Genomic DNA, 25,169 nt, shown 5'->3' with positions numbered 1-25,169 from the left:
CCCCTGATTCACAGCCACAAACGAAGTGCTGTAAAATTTACAAATGAAAAGTGAGGATTCCTGGTGGCAATGTATTTAACACAGCCAAGTTTAACACACCCTGTTTCTTAATCCTTTTCCAAATGATGACGAAAAAATGGTTCTTTTGTCCTGAGCTAAAAATTATAAGGCCAATTATATTCTCAAAGGCATTCTTGTGGCATCTAAAAATAGGGATTTATGGGAGGGAAGAGCAGATCTGGCAACACCTCTTGATTTCTTAATTTTAGACCTGAGTCTTCGATAAATTCTAATTCTCTTCTGACATTTGTTTGATCTTATTATCTCAGGACCCAAAGAGAATGATGGAGCATCATTGACAGATCCAATCTATGCTGCCTAAATTCATTAGTGTTTAGAGAAAATGCCAAAATAAATACACCCAAGAGTGCGGGTAGGTGAGAATTCATTCTACCTACCAAACCTCCTTGCATCAGTGAGTTCAGGTGCCATTTCCAAAGAAAGGGAAAGGACCTAATTTTAAAGACAAGTCCATGGTTATTTGAAATTAAGTTGGTACCAATTTTTTTGAAGACTGCTAAAAATTAAAGAATTTAATTTCATTAAAAAAAGTCCAAACTAGGTCAGCTATATAGTTAAAGCTATTTTTAGTTGAAAGAAGAAGCAACTTGAACAGACGTGGACAGGAATTACAGAAACCCATTGTTCCAAGGAGGCAAATGCTTAAGGCCAATGCTAAGGGTGACGGTAGGATAAGGTATAGGGAAAGTCAATGGGATTAAATATATTTCCTTCTTAGTGACTATTTCAACAGGTCAAGAGGAGGAATTTTAGGGGCACCTGGGTGGCTCAGTTGGTTAGGCATCGGCTCAGGTCATGATCCCCGGGGTCCTGGGATAGAGCCCCACATCGGGCTCCCTGCTCAGTGGGGAGTCAGCTTCTCCCTCTCCCTCTGCCCCTCCCCACTGGCTTGTGATCTCTCTCTCACAAATAAATAAGTTTTTAAAAAAAAAAAGAAAAAAGGAGGAAATTTATCTTAGGCATCCCGGCAGATTTCAGAGAGAGAGAGAGGCACCATTCCAGAGTCAGAATCAAAGATGGGGGAAGATACTGGAAAATGAACACCTGAGTGATAACAAGGTCTGAAAACCACCATGAGAACGGCAAATTGGAGCACACGTAGGACAGATGACAATATGGAGTGGGAGGAAGAAGGATGATGGGATGAGGCTGACGGGCTGCTACTGTTCACTGCTCACTATGGGCCAGGCTCGGTGCGTGTGTAATTTGTATCAACTTAATCAATCTCCACAATGACAGCCCTTAATAATATCCCCACCTTACAGGTGAGGTAATGAGCTTAGACGTGGGCAGGTAACTTGCCTGAAGTCACAGAGCAGAGATCTGAGCCCAGATCTCTCTGACTTCTTCAGCACATGCTGCAGGGCCCTCAGCCCCCGTTGTGTGGAGCTGCCCCTTACTTCTGCAGTAAGAAGTGGTGGGAAAAGCACTAGGCTTGAGGTCACTCGATCCCGGGCCCACAGGGAGGCTCTAACGTGCCCATCTGGCCTCAAAAGGCAGCACAGAGCACACGGGCACTCGGGTCCTCACCTGACGGTGCCACTGAACAGCACTGGCTCTTGAGGAATAATGGACAGCTTGCTTCGGAGGTCAGCAAGGCCAATATCACTGATCCTCACCCCGTCGATCTTGATGCAGCCTCCAGATAACTCCACCAGACGGAAGAGGGCCATCCCCAGAGAGGACTTCCCTGAGGAGCCAAAGACATGCAGAAAAGTAGCTCAATTAGCAAATTTTCGTGAAGACAAAAACGGGTTTAATCCCCCCAACCTCTGGGCAAAATCATCTATTTTTCTAGTTCTCTTCAATTATTATTTCATCTGATTAAGATAATGTAGAAAGTGATAGCCAGAAACAGAAACAAATGCACTTTCCTGAGCTACAAGTATATACATTTAAATCACACAGCTTCAGCCTGAGAAGGAGTTTGAGGTACTACCAGGTACTCTTACTTTCGTGAGAATAAATTAGAAAAATGCCTGCGTTTCACCTTAGGAGTGGGTACACGGGCTTTCACGCATCTCAGGCAAAGTGAGGAGAACAGAGTTCTTACAGCAAGGGGCTAGTGGCAAACCAGAGGACAAGATGTTTTCTCTCTCTTCTGTCCCCTTATCGTAGGTGAGAGAGAAACAAGACAAGACCCCCCACCATCCTGGGGTAAAAACACAGGGAAGGAGTACATAAGTGGCTGCAGATGACTCTATCATGATAAGGAATTGTGACAGAAGAGCAGGTCTGAGGGGCGCCTGGGTGGCTCAGTCGGTTGAGCACCTGCCTTCAGCTCAGGTGGTGATCCTAGGGTCCTGGGATTGAACCCCGCATCCAGCTCCCTGCTCAGTGGGAAGCCTGTTTCTCCCTCTGCCTCTCCACCATGCTCTCTCTCTCTCAAATAAATAAAATCTTAAAAAAAAAAAAGGAATCACCATACTGTTAAAAAAAAAAAATAGATCAAGTTGTTCCACTTTAACAAAAGATGCTACCTGGACTAGAAGATTTTATAGTCCTCTGGATCTAGATTACCTTCGCACTGACGGCATGTGCTACTAAAAGAGGCCATGAAGTCCTCGCAGTGATGTCCTTGACTAGGGCCATGGCAGAGTCAGGGTCTACAAGTCGCTGAAGAAGCTTGTTTGGATTAGTTTAGACTTTGTAAGTCAGGCTATTTATAATTACTTTATTTTTTCTTATTTTTCTCCTGTCACTACTTATGGTTTAATAGTCTTTTTTTTTTTTAAGATTTTATTTATTTATTTATTTATTTATTTGAGAGAGAGCATGAGAGGGGGAAGGAGCAGAGGCAGAGGGACAAGCAGACTCCACACTGAGCGTGGACGCAGCGCTCAATCCCACGACCCTGAAATCACGGCCTGAGCCGAAACCAAGAGTCGGACGCTCAACTGACTGAGCCACCCAGGCGTCCCTGGTTTAATAAAGTCTTAATGAATAGTTCAGTCTGTCCCACCTGTATTAAGGATTAAGGGGAATCACAGGAGGGGACATTAGTCAGAGCTTTCAGGACAACAGTCAGAGCTCCCAGTGTACCCCTGGGAGCCCATGTAGCAGAGGGAATTTGAGGGAGGAAGCAAAGGAAGAGCTTTGGGGACAGCCACCCTCCTTGGCTGAACATTCTCCTTGCAGTGTAAAAAACCTACAGACAGTGTACTGTTCTGACATGAAATAATTCCTTCAAATAGGAAGTAGGAAATGGCTTTTTCTTCTCTTCTTAGCAGGTTCTTTCAAGTAAATTGGCCAGAAAAGACACAAGGTTTTTGTTTTGTTTTGTTTTGTTTTGTTTTTAATGGAAAGAAACAAAGCGAGAAGAGTTTTGATGCCAAGGAAGCATGGAGCCCCCAGAGCTGATGAGAAGTGAACCAGAGAGACTTCTTATACCAGGTAAACCAGTTAGTAAATGAAAACAAGCCTCAATCTTTGAAATGTTATTCAGGAAGGAAAGAGGGAAAGAAATGAATTACTCAAGTCTTGACCCTAGGAATCTAAAGAAGTAATATGATTCTTTTTTTTTTTTTTTTTTTTAAGATTTTATTTATTTGCGAGAGAGAGAATGAGAGACAGAGAGCATGAGAGGGAGGAGGGTCAGAGGGAGAAGCAGACTCCCTGCTGAGCAGGGAGCCCGATGTGGGACTCGATCCCGGGACTCCAGGATCATGACCTGAGCCGAAGGCAGTCGCTTAACCAACTGAGCCACCCAGGCGCCCAAGAAGTAATATGATTCTAAGTGCAAAGTAAAATGCCTAAATGAGAGCCAATTCTCTATTTCTTTGCAACTGATGTCAGATCAAGAAAATAATTTCTGTCTTCAAAGAACACAGGTTCCTTATTTAGAGCTACGTTAACGTCTGATAAATACAAGGCAACACTGGCATTATGTCACAGATGACTTAAATGTTTTGTGTGTTTTGACCTCACGGAAATAAGGATATTCACTGCAGTACTATTCATAATAGTGAAAAATCGACAACAACCTCAATGCCCTACAATTGGAGACCAGTTAAATATAAATTATGATACATCCATAAAATGGAATTTTATATCCTGCTGAATAGAATTCATGTCACAGGCTATTAATTGACATGGAAAAATATTTGGTAGATTTAAAGGCAGCCCATGAGATGGTGTGTGTAAAATGACCCCATTTTCATAAACATATTTGCTGACAGAAAAAGCCTGACAAGGGGCACCTGGGTGGTTTAGTCGGTTGGGCGTCTGCCTTTGGCTCGGGTCATGATCTCAGGATCCTGGGATAGAGTCCCACGTTGGGTTCCCTGCTCAGCACAGAGTCTGCTTCTCCCTCGCCCTCTGCCCCTCCCCCCACTTCTGCACGCACGCGTGCTCTCTTGCTCGCTCTCTCTCAAATAAATAAATAAATAAAATCTTAAAAAAAAAAAGCCTGACAAGATACCTACTAAAATATTAACAGTAATTATCTCTAGATAGTGGAGTTATGGGTGCTTTTCCCCTTTTGTACTTCGTATATACTCCAAGTGTTCTGCATTGGAATGTATACTTTTATGATCAGAAAAAGCACTAAGTGTTAAAAAAGCAGGGTTGAGAATACACTGAGAAAATTGGCTTGAGAGAGACCTTACTCATCACTCATTAATACGGAGCTGGTTTGAAGGGATGAGAGTGATAGTCAATAAACAGCAAATCATGGGCCCCACACTTTTAACTCCGATAGGTTCAAATGTTTCTCCAGAGGCCTTTGCTCACTCTTACCTGATCCAGTCCGCCCCACGATGCCAATCTTCTCCTTGGGTTTGATGGTGAAGGACACTTTCTTCAGAACCAGAGGGAGATTTTCTTGGTACCTCATCTCTGCATTCTCAAAGGTCACCTCTCCTTCCTGGGGCCAGTCAGGGGAGGGAGCCTTGTTCTTAATTCTGGCAGGTGCTTCCAAAGAGAGAGTCTGGGGAGACAGGAGTGGCGGGGTCAGACTGACCAGCTTCTGTGGGAGCTGCAAGGCTTTCAAAGAGAAGTAAACGCCAGACAACCACAGCAGCCATACAGAAGCAGCTGCTGCCCTCTTCCCTTCCCATGGAAGATGCCCTTGGCAGTACATGCTTATCACCACTAAACCAGACAGAGTGCGATGGTGACTAACTTCACACTTAGCCATTTACAGCGGCCACAAAGCAGCATGGGGGGGGGGGGGCAGTGGCCTTCCAACTGTTTTCTGTCTTAGGGAACTTCTCCACAAAACTGCCTTGGAGGCCAAGGGTGGGGCATGAGGCCTTCCACGGCTCTTCAAACACAGCCCTTTTTATTGGAATTCTTTCACAATATTCTACTTGAAACAAGATTCCACCATTTGAAAGCCAATCGCCCAAACCCAAAGGAAGGCAACTACCATTTCCTGAACATTTCATCAGATCCTGGCATTCTGACGTATCAGTCACCCCAGGAGACATGGGCTCGAAGCTCAATCTGCCCCCAATCGTGATGTGACCTGGATATATCACTTCTTCACTCTAGGTCTTAAGTTTCTCATCTGCAAGTCGTGGGGACTGGATGAGAGAATCGTGGAAATCCATTCAGCTTTAAAAATGCTGTGTAACTGCTTGGGTAATTTTTGTTACCAACAGTCCCACCTTGCAATGTTTGAAAATTCTCTGGCAACTAGTCACGGGACTTTACGGCCTCCTAGGGAAGTGAAAGCCAACAGCTGTGGAGCTCTGGGCAGGGACGGGGGTGGGGCTGGGAGGGCAGGTGGAGACTGACATCTTGAACTCCAAGCTGGAAGGGCTCCGTGTTGGCAGAGGCATCCAGGTTGGGCACTAGCAGTGGGAGCCAGTCCTCAGAAATGTGACTGGTTTGTGCAGGGTCCACTCTACCACGACTGACCATCACCGTGACCTTTTTAGCAAGAGACTCTCACCAACAGCAATTTTAAATCAAACACTACACACCCAGATACTGTCCCCAGACATGAGCACTGGGCAAAGAACCCAACGGATAAATAAAAGGAACAGCTATTAGCAGATATTTATCTGCCATAGATAGCTATCTGCCATTCTTTCTGAGAATAATAATGTACAAGTTTAAGAAATATCCTACACTTAATGAGGTTCATTGTCAAAACAGTTCAGGAAAGCATGTCTGCTGGAAAATGCAGTTTACATAATATGCTAGTTCTCAACTGAAAGGGTAGTTTTTCAAAACTATGTTTCTAAGTCAATTATCTGGAAATTGAGATACATTCTTCCCACGTAAACCATGATATAAATGCTGATAAAGTCTCTGGGCAGTTCACAAAATAGGTAACTCCTCTGAACTGAGTTAAATTTGAGAGTCTTAACTACTTGTGACTCTGCTTCTCTCTATAGAAAACTGCTTTCAGCGTCCCAGCTGGACATGCTCCGGCCGCAAGACGCTGCCCTGAGGTAGCACTGAAGGGTTACTGAGGGAAGGCAGGAAGAGTCAGTTCATCTCAGTATCAACGAAATTAAACTGGTTTCTAAACTAGGAATGCAGTTTAGAATTAGCCACGGAGCTTCTAAAATGTCAGAAGCCTGGGGTTCACCCCAGATCAACTGTATCAGAATCTCCAGAGATGAGGCCTGCGTCTGTCTCTGCCTAAAGCTCAGCAGGGATACCGATGGCCATCCCTGGTTAAGAACAAGTGAACTAGGGGTGCCTGGGGGGCTCAGTCGTTAAGCGTCTGCCTTTGGCTCAGGTCATGGTCCCAGGGTCCTGGGATCGAGCCCCGCATCGGGCTCCCTGCTCAGCGGGAAGCCTGCTTCTCCCTCTCCCACTCCCCCTGCTTGTGTTCCCTCTCTCGCTGTGTCTCTCTTTGCCAAATAAATAAATAAAATCTTAAAAAAAAAAAAAGAACAAGTAAACTAGAATAAGATTTAAAACACTCCATGGTTTTAAACACTGTAAGGAAAATGACCTACATTCTTAATCAGACACAATTCACAAAAACATTTAGAACCTCTTAGGATAATCTCTTCTCCACTCCACACAGGCTGAAGAGACTGCTGGTCCTCGCCTGTGAGAAACAAGCATCCTCCTTGCACCACCACCCGAGGCAGCAAAAGGGTAAAAGGGTCATGAAGAAAGGCTTTCGCGTCCTGACCTGGATGTAGTGGTTGATCCTCTCCACTGAGGTGAAGCGGGCTTCTGTCTCGGATGCCAGTCTGACGGTAAACTGGAACAGCCCGGTTAACTGATAATGGAAGGCAAAATCCAAGAAGGAATTCATTATGAATACATGTCAGGCCAACGCCAGAAAACGTCTTCCAGCTAGGGGATTACAGCTCAATATACCAATGAACCGGGCACCGGCAGCAGCTGGTTTTACGGACCGAGTCATTCTCTAAATGTTTAACATGATGCCTACTATCCCCCAGTCAACTGCAATTCTCAACAAAGGCAGGTGGCATTGTGGGACGGCTGGCGCTGACTTCCCTGCAGCCAAAGGCTTTCCACCCATTTTCACATTTCCAGTACACACATCTGCAGCTGAGTAACTTCCGGGCTTCCCGCCGAGCAGCCTGCACCTGCTCTGGCAGTCACAACAAATGGAGATCTATATCGCCCTGTGAGCCGCTGATGAGAATGCAGAGCCCCCCGGGCACCTCAGACTGAGGATCCTGAACCACAGTACTTAGAACACCTATTCTCCCCCTGATGATCAAGTAAGTCCGTATAACATGGACAGACATCTTTGGAAATCTGTGAAGATACATTAGCTCTTCTTGGTTTTGCTTCCCTACTTATTTGTTTTGACCTTTCCGACATGGAAAAAATGTCAAACATATACAAGAGTAGAAAGGGCAGTATAATGAACTCCCATGTCCTTAAAAACCTGTCAACTTATAGATAACACTGTTTCATCCATACCACACCACCCATCTGCATTATGTGAAAGCAAATCCCAGACATCCTATCCGTTCATTCTTAAATAATTTAGCTTGTATCTAACACAGAAAGACTCTTTAAAAACACAATACCATTGTCCAACACCATGATGACATCTAAAAAATTAGTAATAATTCCTTAACATCTACAAATACTTAGTGCTCAAGTTCCCAACTGTTCTCTGAGCTATTTAAAGACCTTAAACCATCCCTAGGGGCCGGGTCTACATATGTAACAGTTTTGGGAAAATCAGGGGCCTGAAAATAAAATGCATGTAAGAAGCATATTGAGGACACAGTATTTCTTAGAAGACCAGGAAGAGGCCAGAAACGAGAGGGTGGTGAACGTAGAAACCTGTAATTAAGAAACCATTTTCAAAATCGTGTTTATTTATAAATAAATGGCACCTATTTCTTAAACATGTGCAACAGACTTAAATCCCTTTGTTCCTATATAACACACGTACCTCTCTCCCATCCTCCCCACTCCAGCCAAGTCCAGGCTGTTACTAAGAAAATAGGTGGGCAGAAGCTCTAGGAGTCTCAAAGGCTGAGGGAGAGCCCCCTACCATGCCTCTCCTAGGCCAACACAGAACTCTCGTGAGCAAAGGTAATGCTCCATCCCTGAGACTGACCTGGACGGCATAGGAGATGGCAAGACCCGAGTAGGCAGGGGGAATCTGCCCGTGCATGAGAACGATCATCAGCCCGGTGGTGGTGATCAGGGCAATGCTGATCAGGTCCAGCCGCACAGCCAGCCACCGCATTGCACACGTGAACAAGAAGAAAGGACCTTGGTTGTTATCCAGGAGCTCCTGGTACCTGTGAGGGTGAGAGGGCGACAGAACACCTAATAGGCAAACAAAGTACCACACCATCCTGAGAGCGGGTGATGTCAGAGCTCTGGTGAATTATGGATGGAGGACTAACTTTTAAGTACTTCCTGTTTGTCCCTAGGAGAAGGATATGGAAATCTAAGGACTGCAGAGTATTCCAGGCTCTGCACATAGAACAACTTGGGGTTTTCTAGTTTTATTCTTTCAAAGAAACATGTTCAAGACATTAGGGAAAAATACCTATGTTAATGACAGAACAAATGCACAGGGAAAGGAGACCAAATAAAGAGGCTGGTTAAGCTTCAGAAAAATGTCGTAGGTCAGGGGTCCCTTCCTCAAAGAGACAGGCTACATAGGCAAACTGCAGAAATGCCCTAAGACCTGGAAAGATAAACTCGCAGACTTAAAGTGGGAAAGTGGAAAATGTCTGCTGACACACTGCTGTTGGGCAAAATGGTACTTGTTTCCAAGGCCGTGGAGCACAGAACCAGGAAGTAAACCACAGCAAAAAAGACCTGGACAACCTCTGCCATTTAAGGAGCGAGACACTACTGTCCCCAGGGGTCCTAGAGAGATCAGACCCCATCCAAAGGCTCAGGTGTCACATACACATACAATTAGAACGCCTGAGCAGGAAGTCTTGCCAAGCAAATGTGCTTTGCTTTAAAAAAAGAAAATCACTTTTCCTCTTTATATAAGATATTTGGAGAAAAATTAGGAAATGCAGTAAAGAAGAAAATGCAGTGTTCTCACCACTCAGTTAAAACCAGGGTTAATAGTCTGCTGGATCTTCTCCCAGCATTTTTTCCAATATAGTTAAATGTATGTATGTATGTATGTATGTACATACACATGCATGGAGTGTATTTTACTGTTCTTCTCTTAAAGTGATGATTATTTTTCTGGGTCATTTAACCTAAACTTTCTTCTTTATTTAAATTCAATCATTAACATATAATGTATTAGTTTCTGAGGTAGAGTTCAGTGATTCATCAGTTGCATATAACACCCAGTACTCATTATATCACGTGCCCTCCTTGATGTCCATCACCCAGTTTTCCCATCGCCCCCACCCCTCTCCCCTCCAGCAACCCACAGTTTTTTACCTATGGTTAAGAGTCTCTTGTGGTTTGTCTCCCTCTCTGATTTCGTCTTGTTTTATTTTTTCCTCTCTTCCCTTATATACATCTGTTTTGTTTCTTAAATTCCACATATGAGTGAGATCCTATAATTGTCTTTCTCTGGTTGACTTATTTTGCTTAGCATAATACCCTCTAGTTCCAGCCACGTCATTGCAAATGGCAAGATTTCATTCTTTTTGATGGCTGAGTAGTATTCCATTATATATATATATATATATATATATATATATACCACATCTTCTTTATCCATTCATCTGTCGATGGACATCTGGGTTCTTTCCATAGTTTGGCTATTGTGGAAATTGCTGCTATAAACATTGGGGTGCATGTGCCCCTTCGGATCACTACATTTGTATCTTTGGGGTAAATACCCAGTAATGCAATTGCTGGGTCGTAGGGTAGCTCTATTTTCAACTTTTTGAGGCCTTTTTTTTTTTTTTTTTGAGATGGAGAGAGAGAGAACTAGTGGCGGTCGGGGGTGGAGGGAGAGGGAGAGAGAGAATCCCAAGCAGGCTCTAGGCCCAACTCAGAGCCAGACATGGGGCTTGGTCTCAAGATCATGACCTGAGCCAAAATTAAGAGTCAGATACTCAACCAACTGAGCCACCCAAGCGCCCCTAAACTAAACTTTCTATTTAGATTTTCTTTTTAAAATTACTTACTTAATTTTTGGAACAGACATTAGTTTTTGGAATAGACAATTTACACATAGGATAGAATATTTAGACAGCATAAAAAGTTTTACCATGAGAAGTCAGTTTTTCTCCTGCCCATCCACCAGCTACTCAGTTTCCCTTTCCAGTGGAAACTAGTACTTCCTTGTGTATCCTTTCAGAGATTTTCTAAATGTTATATGTACAAACACATACCTAAAAGGGATCATATCATACACCCACATCTGTACCTTGCTCTTTCACTAATGTATTTTAGAGATCATTCCATATCAGTACCTATAGAACTGTCTCATTTTTTTAAGATTTATTTATTTATTTATTTGAGAGGGAGAGTGAGAGAGAGCGTGTGGTGGGGAGGGGCAGTGGGAGAGGGAGAAAGAATCTCCAGCAGACTCCCTGTTGAGCACAGAGCCCGATGCAGGGCTCGATCTCACGACCCTGAGATTATGACTTGAGCCGAAATCAAGAGTCAGATGCTTAACCAACTGAGTCATCAAGGCGCCCCTGTCTCATTCTTTTTAAGGGCCACATAATATTCTTATTTAACCAGCTCTCTCTTGAAGAACATTTAAATTAGTTCCAATCTCTTGTTAATACAAATCTCAATGACTGTCTATGTACATAAATTTGTCATCTAAACAATATTCAGCAGATAACATAAAATGTCAGTTTAATGTCAATGACCATCACTGTTACAAAAAAAAGAAAGAAAAAAGAAAAACTCCTTCAAATATAGCCATTTAGAGTCCAAAGCCAATAGACTCCAAACCTGTATTTTTGTCTTCTCATTTGCTTATTAGAAAGGAGTTCCAGCAAGTGAGTAAATTTTAATCAGAGACCATTACATCACTTGGTAATGAGCTTTATAATCCCCAGCTCTGGCCTTGAAGGGCCTCTTAGACTTATTAAATGCTGGTATGTTGACTCCCCTTTGAACCCTCCGGCCGCCATCAACACTGACCTGTGCAGAAATTCCTGCCCTTTGTTGTAGGCGTGGATGGTGGCAAGGCCCTGTATGCTGGATGTGATGTGGGAGAGGAAAGGGGACTGTGTGATGTTGTCCAGACGCTTCAGCTCTCGAATCAGGACCCTAGAGAGAGAATGAGTTCTGTGTCACAGCAGTAGACAAACAACCCTGGCTTCATCGCTGGGAGATGTGAACACTTCTTGTTTACCTGGAGACAATGTGCAGAACTGAAAAGAGGATGAAGAGGGGCCCCACCGCCACCAGGAACCACGGGAAAACTCCGGCGATCATACCAACACAGAAGAACACCAGGATGACATTTTGGATGAACATCTCGGCCTGGAATGGCAGGCGCACATCGACTGGGGAAACCACAAGGGAGCAAGGATCAGACTGCTGGGACCCACAAACAGGGAGAGTGCGACCAAAAATTTTTAAAAAACACAAAGAGGTTCCACAAATTCTCGATTTCAAATGTGTGTGTTGTCTTTTAAATCAAAGAAAAATCTAGAAACCTGCTTGATCTCATTTTTCTTGTCCCAAGGAAATCTAAGTGGTCTTTCTCCCCCAGGTCCTCTCCTGGGTTTATGAGGCTACCCAACCCCTTTAAACAATTTTCCCTTTAAAAGTCATATACTTTTGTTGTAAAATATTTGGAAAATAAATAGGCAAGAAGGAAACATAGTCTTTAGTCTTACCCATAACAATAAACTGCTGCTAACATTTGAGAAATTTTTCATTATGGAAAAATTTAAACATACACAAAAATCAAAAGAATGTAGAACCTTCAAAAGTTATCAGTATTTTTTTCATCTTCTCTAGAAGGGCTATCTCCTCCTCCCACTTTTTTTTTTTTTGGCTGGAGTATTTTCATAAAAATCCCAGACATGCTGATATCACTGATTTTTTCCTTTCCACCTTTCCTCCATTTGTGTGTGTGTGTACGCATCAGTTCTGTGTATCAGTGATGGTTCTGATCCCTTGTTATCTCTGGCCATGGCTTTACATTGGCTTTATCAACATCTGAAACAAACTCCTGTGGAGGCGGCCCAGGGTGACAGTTAAAAGCATTAGCTCGAGGCTAAAAAGATCTGGGCTCAATTCCCAGTTTTGTTATCTAATAGCTATGTAATCTTGGGCAAGTTATTTAACCTTTCTAGACATCAGCTTTCCCATGCATTCAGTGGGTGAATCAATACCCATCCCATAGGGCTCCTGTGAGGATGAGGATAACGTATCTAGCACACTGCTGGTTACACAGGAAGCCCTCAATAAACGTCAGGTGCCATTACTATCATACTGAACGATGAGAAGGAGTTAGGTTCTGGTGCTCGCACAGCCCACACAGCATCCAGAAAACCTGCCAGAGGTTTAAATGTCCAGGAACCAATGCACTACCCTCAAAGTAAACATGTTCTGGAATCTCAGACGCTCCCGTCCAAAGTATTTAGGCCAACTCGATCCTCTGAACTTGTTTTCAGGTTAAATGAGCTCAGGTGAGAACTTAGATGACAGGTGAAAAAACCAGATGGGTCCTTAGCCTAAGTACAAGTTGCAACCTGGAGAAAAGTCCAAAACTAAACTGTTCCTGGTGTGGACCCCAGCAGCCGCTGCACTCTCAGGACATACGGATGGAAAGATGAGCACGCCTGGCGGGTTATTTAGAAGGCTGCAGAGCACGAGGAGCTGCAGCTTATGCTCCAGAGCATAAAAGAAGCAGTGAGAAATACCTTCATCCATGTCTTTGGAAAACCTGTTGAGAATCCTCCCTGTGGGGGTGGTGTCAAAGAACTTCATAGGGCTTCGGAGGATCCTTCGGAAAAGTTCGTCATGGAGCCGGGAGGAGGCTCGCAGTGTGCCCTAAGGAGCAGAGGACAAAGTGATCAGGGCCCAGAGACCCAAGGACTCAGGCAGACTCAGTTCCTGTTTACCCAGGTCCCAGCTCCAGAGGACATCCACTCGCAAAGCTGGAGAAGGGCAAATGGTCACGGAAGAAAGAGGGGGGTACTCGGAAAAGGCTGAGGCTAATGGGATACAGGTCACTTCAGCTAAATCCTGCTTCCGAGGAGCTCCCCTGCTCAGAATGAACCCGAGAGAGGCTGACCACACAGTCACTAGGGAGAGGAGACGCAGAAGCCACCCGCTGCATACCTTGACAAAGACAACTCCTCGAATGGCTTTCAGGATCAGCATGACTGCCATGGAGAGGGCGTAGATGCTGGCATAGTACTGCATGAGAGGATTGTCCTTCATGCTGCTGCTCAGAGAGGTCTTGTTCCCTTGCGTCACTGTGGCGTTCTGTTTGGAGGCAAGGCTCTGTGAGGTAAGACTCCTAAGGACAGCCAGGAACTCCTACTCGGGGCCATTCTCAGCTCAAAGGAAGGGGCAGGATAATGACTGTGGGGCCTGGTTGCGGCAAACACAAGGCAGGCTTTGCCCCCCCCCCCCCCACCCTGCCCCCTTCTCTCTTTTCTAGTGGAGGAGGGCAGACCGCCTCCAGGGGTCCTGCTGCTACATAGCTGGTCAGGGAGCAACTATCCTGTGAGGCCACGTTAGGGGCTCATCTTTTGCACCCTGGGTAATCCTTGTTCACTAGTTCTTTCCATCGAAAACTAGAGCAGTTTCCCCAAGGACAGCCAGAGAATACAAAGAAACAGCGACATTCTGAGACAATACAATTTTCCCATTAATGAGGAAACTTACCCCACTTCCTTGCTTGATCCAGTAACTCAACCACCAATTGCTGAAGGCCGTGCTGCCCACATTCAGCATGAAAAGGGATATAATGACCAGGAAAGCCAAGGGGCCCCCCGCGGCCTGGATGTAGACACCGTATACTGACCAGGGCACTGAACCCTGCCCCTTTTCTTCCAGTTGCACCAGCTGCCCTAGGTAAGAAAAAAACAAAACAAAAACACATGAACTCAGCAGGAAAAAGCTACTTTTCCAAAACTAAGTCACTTATAGGAGAGCAGACTCAAAGAAAACCTATAGTTTCACATGGCTCTAGATTAGAATTCTTTTATCCTGGCTAGAATATTCTTCCATTGAACATTTACTAAGCACCACTATGAACCGGGCCCACGATAAGGCCCTGGAGCAATTAAGCCCACGTCCCTGCCCTTGAGATCTGGCAGAGGGTCTTTCCACAGCCTGGTAGGACAGACAAAATGAACACAGAATTATAATAAAATATGCTAAATGCAATGCTAGAGATATATGCAGGGCAGCACGGGAACATCCAGGTGTACCTAACCTCCTTGGGGGAGCGGTTTCAGGGAAGACTTTCTGCTTTCTGTATGGTCTCAAAAGGTACACCAGGTGGGGAAAAGGTGGGCACCGGCACAGAGGTGGGAAAACAGCCAGCCAATTCAGCAAGGATGGACCATTAAGTGCACCTAATGAGCGGCAGGAGATAAGGTCGATTACGGAAGCTTAAGAAATTGGGCTACACATGCGTGGAGACTTGACTCCCAGGCTATGGCTCTGTGGATGGCCAGATCAGCCGCCTCTGGCAGCGAGCAGCCTCGTCCATGCATCCCAGTGTCCCGTACAAATGATGGCATTTTTTATGTGTGCCCTATCAGGACCAAGATGAGAAAACACTGCTTTGAAATGGGAGGCCACTGAAAGACTTCCTGAGGGAAAGTGAGTTGGTTGGTCACCCATTTTTTTTTAAAGATTTTATTTATTTATTTGAGAGAGGCAGAGAGAGAGCACATGCAGGGGGAGAGGCAGAGGGAGAAGGAGACTCCCTGCTGAGCAGGGAGCCCGACGCGGGGCTCCATCCCAGGACCCTGAGATCATGACCTGAGCTGAAGGCAGACGGTTAACTGACTGAGCCACCCAGGTGCCCCTGGTTCCCCATTTTTAACTAGACCTCTCAGCTGTCTGCATGGGGGACAGATTTAAAAGGAAGCAGCTGTAACACTCTAGGTGCACGATGATGGGGCTAGAACCAGGGTCGTGGCAATGGGGTTGGAGGTTCGGGAGGTAAATTCATTAGACCATGGTGATCGGCTGAGGAGGAGAGAAAGGCTCAAGGGTACCTCCTGGAGGCTCCCTGGGATGGTCAGGTGACTGATGCTGATGCCTAATACAGAGAAACAGCCCTCCAAAAAGCTAGTGCCTCTATATCACGGGCAACGTCTAATTATCTTGGAACAAGCCTCACGTGCCCGGAGTACTTGAAGAGTTGTGAGTATCCAGGTCAGGGGCTCTGTAGATGAGAACAAACATTCCCTCAGGGTTCTCTGGGGTTTCTGATACCGCCTGTGCCAGGAGCAGAGAGATGACTCAGCCTTCTGTGCTGTGTTTGTTTTGTGTGTGTACAGGTATCTTAGATCACACCCAATGCAAAGTCTCATGCCTGGTTTACGGAAAGGAAGAAAAGCGGCAGGGTGTGCTAAGTCAGGATGGTCAACTCCTAACACCAAACAACTGTGCAGTTTTAAGAACAAGGAAGTGAAAACAGGCCCAGGGCCAAAGTCCTGGATTCATAACGTGAGGTGACTCGGTGACAACAAAAGAGAGCTTTAAAACAGGGCTGCGCTCTTTGTTCTGTCTCTCGGGTAAACTGGTGCAGCTTAAGATTCACAAAGGTGAAAATGCCGGAGGCATTACAAATAGTTTTCCTAACTCTCAATATTTGCTTTAGTTGATAAGATAAAGGATTTAAGAAACCAGAGCCAGGACTCTGGCCGGGGAAAGTCAGGCAGGAAAAACCTGCGCTGTAACTCTTCAGCCTGGCCCTGTTGTAGCCTCATCAGAAAAAGCCAGGAGGGTAACATTCTAACAAGGGAGCTACTGAAGATGTAGACACTGCTCGTGCTGGAACATCTCTTCCTGGACTGGCCCTGACTTTTATTTTTAAGATTTTTATTTTTAAGTAATCTCTATACCCGACGTGGGGCTCAGAACTCACAACTCTAAGATCAAGAGTTGCATGCTCTGCTGAGTCAGCCACAGACTGGCACTGACTTTTGTTCGTTTTTTAAGATTTTATTTATTTATTTGAGAGACAGCGAGCAAGAGAGCGAGCATGAGCAGGGGGGGAAGGGCAGAGGCAGAGGGAGAAGCAGGCTCCCCACTGAGCAGGGAGCCCGATGCGGAGCTTGATCCCAGGACTCCGGGATCATGACCTGAGCGAAGGCAGATTGGCACTGACTTTTAAAGAGCAGAGGTGAGGGGTGCCCTCTGCCCTCCCCTACCCATGCTTGTTCTCTCTCTCTCTGAAATAAAATCTTCAAAAAAAAAAAAGCAAAGGTGAATCACGGGAAGAAGGGTGTACCTCTACTCATCATTCCATTTCTCCTTACTCAAGATGACTCAGCTATGATTACAGACACCTGACCCACAGTATGTAGCGAAAGCAGAGGATTAAAGGTCATTCTTACTGCTTTGGTCTGTTTAAGCAAACAGAAGTCGCCTCATAGTCTCCCAATATTATACAAGAATTTGTTATTCCAGAAATATAAGGCCAGAGGATTCTACAACACACAATGCTGTCAAACATTATGAATTACCACTTGGCATACTTTCCAATAAACTTTAATGACAAATCTAAAATCTCAAAAAAGGTCATTACCTTCCTCTGGCTTCACTGCTTTCTCCTTCTTTACTGATCCTGTTTTAGGACCTTTGTCTTGTGATTTCTTCTGTGAACCGCTGGTTTCTTTTTTTGAATTAATCTAATATTAAAAAAAAGTGTCTCTGGTTACAATACGGCCATTCAGACAAATGTCCACAGGCACACTGGAGAATCATCTTCAAGCTGCTGCTATTCTTGAGAAGAGATACATCAAACCTCTTAAAAGGGCCACTTTCTTGTGCTTCCTCAACTCCTTCAGTCTTTGGTATCTGGGTTCCTATCCTGTTATTCCATAGACATTGCTTTCCCCAATGTTCTCATCCACTCCAACTTGCCCAAAGTATTAGGGCTGGGGTCATTCCCATTCCTTCATCTCTGATCTCCACATTACTAAATCCAATCATAGATCTGACCATTTCCCACTGCTACCACAGGATATACTCACATTCAGCCTGGTTTTGCAAAACCTCCACATTCTGGCCCTAGCCCGACTCTGTATGTTCTTCTCCCATTCCTGTGACTTCTACTCTCCAGCCACACTGGATTTCACACCATTCCTCACACCACCCTGCCATTCCCCACTTCTGGACCTTTGTCCACACTGGTTCTTCACTTGGAATGCCCATCCCCTCACCCCAACTCAGTTACAGTTATCCCCATTCGGAGGGATTCAAATCTTAAATCCTCCCTGAGGCCACTTAGACTCCTCTAGGATAGAGCTCACCCCTCCCCTGTTCTCCCAGGCACTCCGTTAGTACTTTATGATAGCATGTTGCAGCAAATGTGACCTGGTGTTACAGTTCCCTGTAAGAGCATAAGAGCATCGGTCTTGCTTAGCAGACTGCGAGTCCCTCGAGGATGAGATGATGTCTGACTCACGGTGGTAACCTATACCAGACCTAGCACCAAGCACTGCCCATAATAGGACACAAAGTGACTTAATAAACATTCATCAGATTGTACCTGAGATAACAGAGGCTACTTTATGCTCCCCTTTTGAAGTTCCTCTTATTATCTTTATATAGAAAATTCCCTTAATTTAGTTTACTACATTTACTTCTTAGAAGATTATACTTTTAAGTAATCTCTATGCCCAACATGGGGCTCAAACCTATAACCCTGAGGTGCCTGCGTGGCACAGTTGATTGAGCATCTGACTCTTGGTTTCCACTTAGGTCATGATCTCAGGGTCATGGGATTGAGCCCCAAGTTGAGCTCTGCACTCAGTGGGGAGTCTGCTTGGTGTTCTCTCTCCCTTTCCCTCTGTGCTCTCTCTCTCTCTCTCTCTCTCTCAAATAAATAAATAAATAAATAAATAAATAAATAAATAAATCTTTAAAAAACAAAACAAAACAAGCCTACAACCTCGAGATCAACAGTCCCATGCTCTACTGACTAAGCCAGCCAGGCGCCCTGAGCTTACTACATTTAATTCTATGTCATTGTCAGCCTCATGACCCCAGTTTGCTCTCCAACTAGACTTTTTAAACGGACAGTGAAAAAAACCAGAAAATATAAAATTTAAAGCCACGACAGAACACAAGATGGGGCTCTAATTTTATATTTACTGCTGTGTATGAATAAATGCACTAAAGAGAAAATTATCATTTGCTGACCACTTACTAGTAAGATTACATATTATTTCATTTAATTGATGCAACAACTCTAAGAGGCAGGTGTCATCCCCATTTTTAAGATGAGGAAACCAAAGCTCAGGAAAGTTAAGTGACATTCCTAAGGTATGTTCTCTCTGCTGCAATACACCGATTCTCGATATTCTTTTGCTTCTTGGATGTTTCCTATTTTAATTTCTTTCCCTCTCATTTCCCCCCTCCACGTCTACAGTGAGGAGGAAAACTTCTGAAGAGTCCAAAGTACCCTGAGAGCCAGAGGGAGAGATCATAAAATCCATATCTGGATTCAGGTGTCTCAACTGAAGTTCCTGGTGACACTCTGGAACGCCTGTTATTCCTAGAGGCCTAAAACGCATCGGTCACGAACAGTTAATTATACTGTTCGTGAAATCAAACAGGATGACACCCAAAGACTGAAACAGGGCTCCCAGAAAAGGTCCCAGTAACTCTGCTTTTATCCTGTGCAGACATCAAATGACCTGGTAGCTAAGAAGTACCTTTTAGCCCAGCCTGAGTGCATGAGTGCACCCCTAGAATCCAGGGTGACCACAGAATAAGTAAGGAGTTCAAAATGAGAGCAGGGTGGCAAGAAGGAAAAACAACCTCTTTGGCGAGCTCTAACTAAAGACCCGTTTGGGCCTAACTCGGAGCCCAGGGGAAAGCCATGGAAAACTGCCATTCTGTGTTGCCACAGGAAGCAGGGTAGCGAGGCAGAAGGAGCACGGTGACATCAAACCACCTTTGTTCTCGAGCTCTTACGGTTTCTGATCTTCCATTCCCTCAGCTATAAAAGTGGGGGATAATCCTACTTTGCCACAGAGCTCTGTTAAAATGACTACATGGGATGACATCTATGACGTGTCTGACCCAGGAATTGGGACACAGATGTCAGTTAATGAGTGCCAAATTAGCAGCCAAGGCACCAGGGATCATTGTCAAATGTATGCAATATTTAATTTCTCTTCCCTCACTCCCTCTTCACTTGTTTATTTAAAAAGGAGCTTCATAATCCTTCAATCAGGAATGACAGAGTTTAGGAAGCTCAGTTACAACTGAACAACAGCATGCGCTGAGCCCGTAACTTTCTCCGTGTCATTGCCCCATTAATGTGTTCTCAGTGGCAGAAGACATCGGCCCACCAGCCCCATGATCCTGCTCTCGTAGAGCGGCACCAGTATGGGAACTAAAGCAAAGGAGTGTGGTCACCAGACAGTAGGGCCCCTGCCAACAAGACACAGACACCGAGTTCAGCTGGGATCGCTCCATCACTCGCTACAGTCAAGTCTCCCTTGCTAGAAAGGAGGAGATGCCCACAAACGCCATGCAAATCTTACCTCAACTGGGGGTGTCTCTCCCAGCAACAGGTTATTAAAGATGGTAGCATAGTCACCATTTAAATTCATCAGTTCCTCGTGGGTGCCTCTTTCTGTAATACAGCCCTCTTTCATGAAGATCACTTCATCACAATCGGCCAGGTACTGGAGACAAAAGGGCAGGGACAATACAGTGTTGCTGACATTTGTGCAAATACATTCAATACCCACACCTTCCTTCAGAGGTTCTCATCTGGAGGCAACTGAGCCTCCCAGGGGACATCTGGCACTCTCTAGAGCCCTTTTTGGTTGCTACAACTGGGGACGGGTACCGCTGTCATCCAGTGGATAGAGGCCAGGGCTGCACAGGACAGCCTTCCCCCCACCCCCAACAAAGAGCAATCTGGCCCAAAATGTCAATAGTGCAAAGAGTGAGAGAACCCGTTTTAGTTTACTGTGCCTTGTGATGCGGTTTAAAGAGCATCACCTCTAGTTTTTGACACAGATCTGTTGATGGAGCCACACGAGCCTTGCATTAAACTTCACACCCCTTCGCTGTACCCAGAAGCACATGGTTACAGACTTTCTGCGGCAGAATGGGGGATGAGCCCCCTAAACCTGACAACATATGCAAAGCAGATGGCAACATCCTGGAGCTGCTCTCCAAAGTGGCTGCTTGTCTTGGCATGACAGAGGGAGAAGAGCTTGTTTTCCTTAAACAGTTCCCACTTGCATATAGATATTAACAAGATGCTTTCCAAACGATCTCATACGCAAGCTCCAGTTGCAGCCTACTCCTCTCAGCCCTTTTACTTACTGATTTATATGCAAAAACTAACAGGCTCTGAGGATTTCTAATTCAGATGGCCATCTGGTACATCAGTACGATGAGCTTTATTGGTACAATGGGCTGGGGGCTATTTGCTGAGAAAATAAACATTGATTCCAGGAAGCTCTAAGGAGTTCCATGGAGAGACCTGAACCAAGCCCACCTCCCTGTTTCTGATTTCCCAAGCCAAGATGGGCAGCCTGGGCAAGAATGCCCCATACCTGTAACTGGTGGGTAACAAACAGAACTGTCTTGGACTTGAGGTGCTTCTGGATAGCACTGCTGAAGATGTGGTTGCCCACGTGGGCATCTAAGGCACTGAGGGGGTCATCCAGGATGTAGATGTCCCGGTCACTATACAAGGCCCGGGCCAGGCTGATCCTTTGGCGCTGCCCACCACTCAGGTTCGCTCCTCGCTCACCAATCTACAAGAGTCCAGAAAGCACAGTGAAGCCTCCAGCTCAAGTCCAATACCAAGCTCAGCGATCACCCCCGGTCACTGCTCCTCTGCTCCACCCAAACCCGCTCCTTCTACTGAATTCCCCACCTGGAAGAAGTGCCACTCTGATCCTCCAGGGCCCACACTGGAACTGCAGGAGCCAGCCCAGAGAAGACAACTCTGCCTCCCCCAGAACTCCCCCTTGACATACCACTCCAATCCATTCTCTGTGGGCAGAAAGATCTTTCCAAAGCACAAAGTTGACCATGTCCCACCCTTGCTGAAAACTGTCTTTCAAGAGCCCTAAAGAATAAAATCTAAGCCAACATGTCATAGAAAGCAAGCTCTTTGCCACCTGGCTCCACGGCAACTCTCAGTCTCCACTACCAACCAACCTCTCTTCCACTCCCTGGCATCTAAGCCATTTTAAATTGTGTGTCCATTATGCACCCTCACACCACTGTCATGCCTTTTCTGTACTGTATCTGCTCAGTTCCAGCACCCTCTCCTCTGTGAAACCTCCCCCCCACCCTCGTCTCTACTACTGCCCAAAAGAAAGGGGACTCTTTTTTTTTTTTAATTTTTTTTCTTAAAGTTTTGAGAGCTTTTATCAGCTTATTTTATAGTTATTTGTTCGGGTATCCCATCCTCTCAATTGTAAGCTTTTTGAGGGCACAGATCATTATCCTAGTCCTTTATATTCCTAGTGCCCAGCAGTTTCTAAATGTTACTAAATGAACACATAAATAAATCAATTGTCAAACGGTAACTGGCTCTGTAATTTAAAAAAACCAAAGAACTTGTCCTTAAAAAAACACTGAATTCAGAGATTTCAAATCTGAGCATCTATCAGAATTACCTGTAGGGCTTGTTGAAACGGATGGTTGGGCCCTGCCCCTAGAGTTTCTGATTCAGTAGGTGTGGGGTGAGGCCTAAGAATCTGCACTGCTAACCAGTTCCCAATAATACTGTTGCTGCTGATCCACTATGGGTCTGGGGACTAAGATTTGAGAACCAGTGAACTAATGAAACCATTCACCAAATCCGGTTCGAAGGATTTAACTGAAGTCAGCTGAATAAAATGCTAGCTCCAGAGACCTTCAGGGCAGGTCATGGGAAACAAGAGTCAACACCAAAGAACACAAGCCGGTTCCAAAGAAACGCCTCTGCGAACTGCTCCAGGGCAGAGAGCCAAAGAGAGAAGGGTTTGTGCTAAGGCCTCTCTCTCTCTAATTGAAGAGGGCTCTCCACAGACTGTGTATGAATAAGGAGGTTGGCTGGCAGAATAAAGTTCAGAGAAGAACCTCAACAAGCACATGCTTGACTTACGGTTTTCAAATGAATAGCGTAGAAAACATTAACTCTGAACCAACAATGGGATTTTGTTTAAAACCCACATGACATACAGGGCGCCAAGGTGGCTCAGTCGGTTAAGTGTCTGACTCTTGATTTCCGCTCAGGTCATGACCTCAGGGTGGTGAGATCAAGCCCGGAGTCGGACTCTTCACTGAGCGTGGAGCCTGCTTAAAATGCTCTCTCTCCCTTTCCCTCCATCCCCTACCCCCGCCGTGTGCACACGCTCATGCACTCTCACCAAAAAAAAAAAAAAAAATCCACATGACATGAAATATTTATATGCTGAAAACAAGTAGTGTTGATAACCCTGCCCTAAGGAACAAATGCTTTCCGAACGTAAAGTCCCAATGAAAGCAAAACTCCCTATGTAGGTGCTCCCACATTTAAGATACATTACTAGGAGGTGGCTCTGGCACCGCCCTGCCACCCATCTTCCAGAATCCTCTCTGCTCAACGCACTGCCCCATTAGGGGCAGAAGGTCGGTACCTCAGTCAGGTCACTGTTGGGAAGAATGGCCAGGTCAGGCCTCAGGCAGCAGCTGTTCAGCACAGAGTTGTATCTGAAGGACATAAAGACACTTAGCATCAGGGACATGGTTGGAGCAGAGCCTGTTGACGTGGGCTGCCTTGCGTCTCACACGGCCAAGACGGAAAGCATGACAGAAACCAAACATTCCTTGCCTTTCTTCATCAAATTCCTTCCCAAAGAGGATGTTGTCTCTCAGAGTGGCATTGAGGATCCAGGCCTGCTGGGCCACATAAGCGAAGTTTCCACTGACTGCAATGCTGCCCTCTAGAAGTGTCATCTAGGGAGACAGACACCATCCAATGGCATCATGAAGCAAAACCACCACCCTAAGCCAACAGAACCCCCCACAATTCCGCAATGGAGTTCAAAGTTTGGGCAATTTCCTCGGATGCTTTTTGGACCCGAATCCAGACCTCGCCTTCGTTCCATAGAGAGCTACAGCAGCAAAGAAAATAAAAGTTCTCTTTGCTTATGTGTGATGGGAACCCCGCGTAATCTAGGACTTGAGTGAACAAACACTTCATTCAGCAGCCCATAAGCTACTCTAGATCCTTTCTTCCTAATTGCAAACTCTTTTAACTAAAGGAAGGACTAGAGCAGAAGGCTCTTTCAGAAGTCCCCTGGGGAGGATGCTGCAAGGATTTAGAGCTAGTTCCTGCCTCAATTCATCTATAGAATTAATTAATCCAGGCTGTTGGCTAAAGCAGCTGCTTCTGTAAAATGAGGACCAAAGGGGGAAAAAAAATCGTTAGACATCAACTAGTATTACAGAGTATCCATTTAATGAGGATGGACCCTCTTGTTCAACATTGAAGAGACTGCGTGATGAGCCACGTGCTTCAAATTGTGTTTTCAGCCACAGTGATTGATATGATTTATCCATTTTGTCCTCTTTCGGGGTTCCTTTTGGGACTGACAGTAGACATCTGTCTTGGGTTAGGGATGTTATAGCTTGAAACAAAGTTTTGTCACCCATCCTGCACATCCAAGCTTGTCCTCTCAAACACCGTTAACACACAGTGGACGTACACGGGTGCACCCGGCACACACCATTACAGCGGTACCAACCGCCCCAAAACTGGAAAGCCCCCTGCTCTGCACTCAGTGTTCAGAAACCCACGGAGGGTCTACTGCGGAAACTCAACTCTTCTGGCTGCTACGGGACAAACACGCACACTGCAGGCTGCCAACACAACTCCCAAGAAGCCGGGCTGGCCAGCATTACCAGCCTCCTGGGCACAGAGATTGCTGTCAGGATGTGACCTAGAAGCAAAGCCCCACTCCGTTTTTACCCTAACCATCCCCCACTCAATACCACCTCCCCCTTCATCTCCCCTGTGTTTCTCATCATTGACCCTTAAATCTGACCCCAAAATGATCAGAACCCCTAGGAGGTTTTGGCTGTTTACAAAGATCAAGGGCTGAGCCCAACCAATGAGGAGTCCCACAAAGCAGTGGGGTGGGGGCGCTGCAGCTCCAGATGATTTGGATGCAACCTTCCTCAGACCACGACGGGTCCCACTGCTCCTTAGGAGAGTACCACTCTACCAACTGTGACAGTGACACTGAATAAGACAAAATATTCCATAACCGGGACACTACAAAACACCCTTCCCCAACTCCTTCTTGCATGTGTTTAATTTCCTCAGTATGGAGAAATGACTCATTGGACCTTCTCCACAGGTAGGTAAGAATGAGCTTCAGTTTATCCTCATCTCAACCATCGAAGTCAAGCTAGTTTGATTCAAGATTAAAAGCAGGTGGAAGTACCTTGTTGATTTTCCCTATTATTCGGTTTTAAAACACAGGAAAAGACAATTTGCCTTAGCTGGATGATCCTTGACCCTGCCCCCACGTGAACGCTGACAGCCCACTGCTGGGCCTTCTGTGAACCAT

At 45.4% G+C, this 25,169-nt stretch overlaps 1 protein-coding gene across 2 annotated transcripts in view; it reads right to left on the bottom strand.

Annotated features, from left to right (window-relative positions):
- The window catches only part of ABCC5 (ATP binding cassette subfamily C member 5), a 171,412-nt gene that overhangs the window by 13,965 nt on the left and 132,278 nt on the right, over positions 1 to 25,169 (bottom strand). For both annotated transcript variants that reach the window (XM_036122454.2, XM_036122455.2), the window contains 14 exons: positions 23,426 to 23,550; positions 23,232 to 23,304; positions 21,171 to 21,374; positions 20,142 to 20,285; positions 17,171 to 17,273; positions 14,287 to 14,471; positions 13,735 to 13,881; positions 13,314 to 13,443; positions 11,792 to 11,945; positions 11,578 to 11,706; positions 8,600 to 8,786; positions 7,181 to 7,270; positions 4,819 to 5,008; positions 1,612 to 1,771 (listed from right to left, as the gene is read on the bottom strand). In XM_036122454.2, coding sequence (XP_035978347.1) covers positions 1,612 to 1,771; positions 4,819 to 5,008; positions 7,181 to 7,270; positions 8,600 to 8,786; positions 11,578 to 11,706; positions 11,792 to 11,945; positions 13,314 to 13,443; positions 13,735 to 13,881; positions 14,287 to 14,471; positions 17,171 to 17,273; positions 20,142 to 20,285; positions 21,171 to 21,374; positions 23,232 to 23,304; positions 23,426 to 23,550 — 2,021 coding nt within the window. The remainder of the gene's footprint in view (positions 1 to 1,611; positions 1,772 to 4,818; positions 5,009 to 7,180; positions 7,271 to 8,599; positions 8,787 to 11,577; positions 11,707 to 11,791; positions 11,946 to 13,313; positions 13,444 to 13,734; positions 13,882 to 14,286; positions 14,472 to 17,170; positions 17,274 to 20,141; positions 20,286 to 21,170; positions 21,375 to 23,231; positions 23,305 to 23,425; positions 23,551 to 25,169) is intronic.

This window comes from Halichoerus grypus, chromosome 1 (assembly GCF_964656455.1).
Source record: "Halichoerus grypus chromosome 1, mHalGry1.hap1.1, whole genome shotgun sequence".
NCBI lineage: Eukaryota > Metazoa > Chordata > Mammalia > Carnivora > Phocidae > Halichoerus > Halichoerus grypus.
This window is presented reverse-complemented; position numbering and strand designations above follow the sequence as displayed.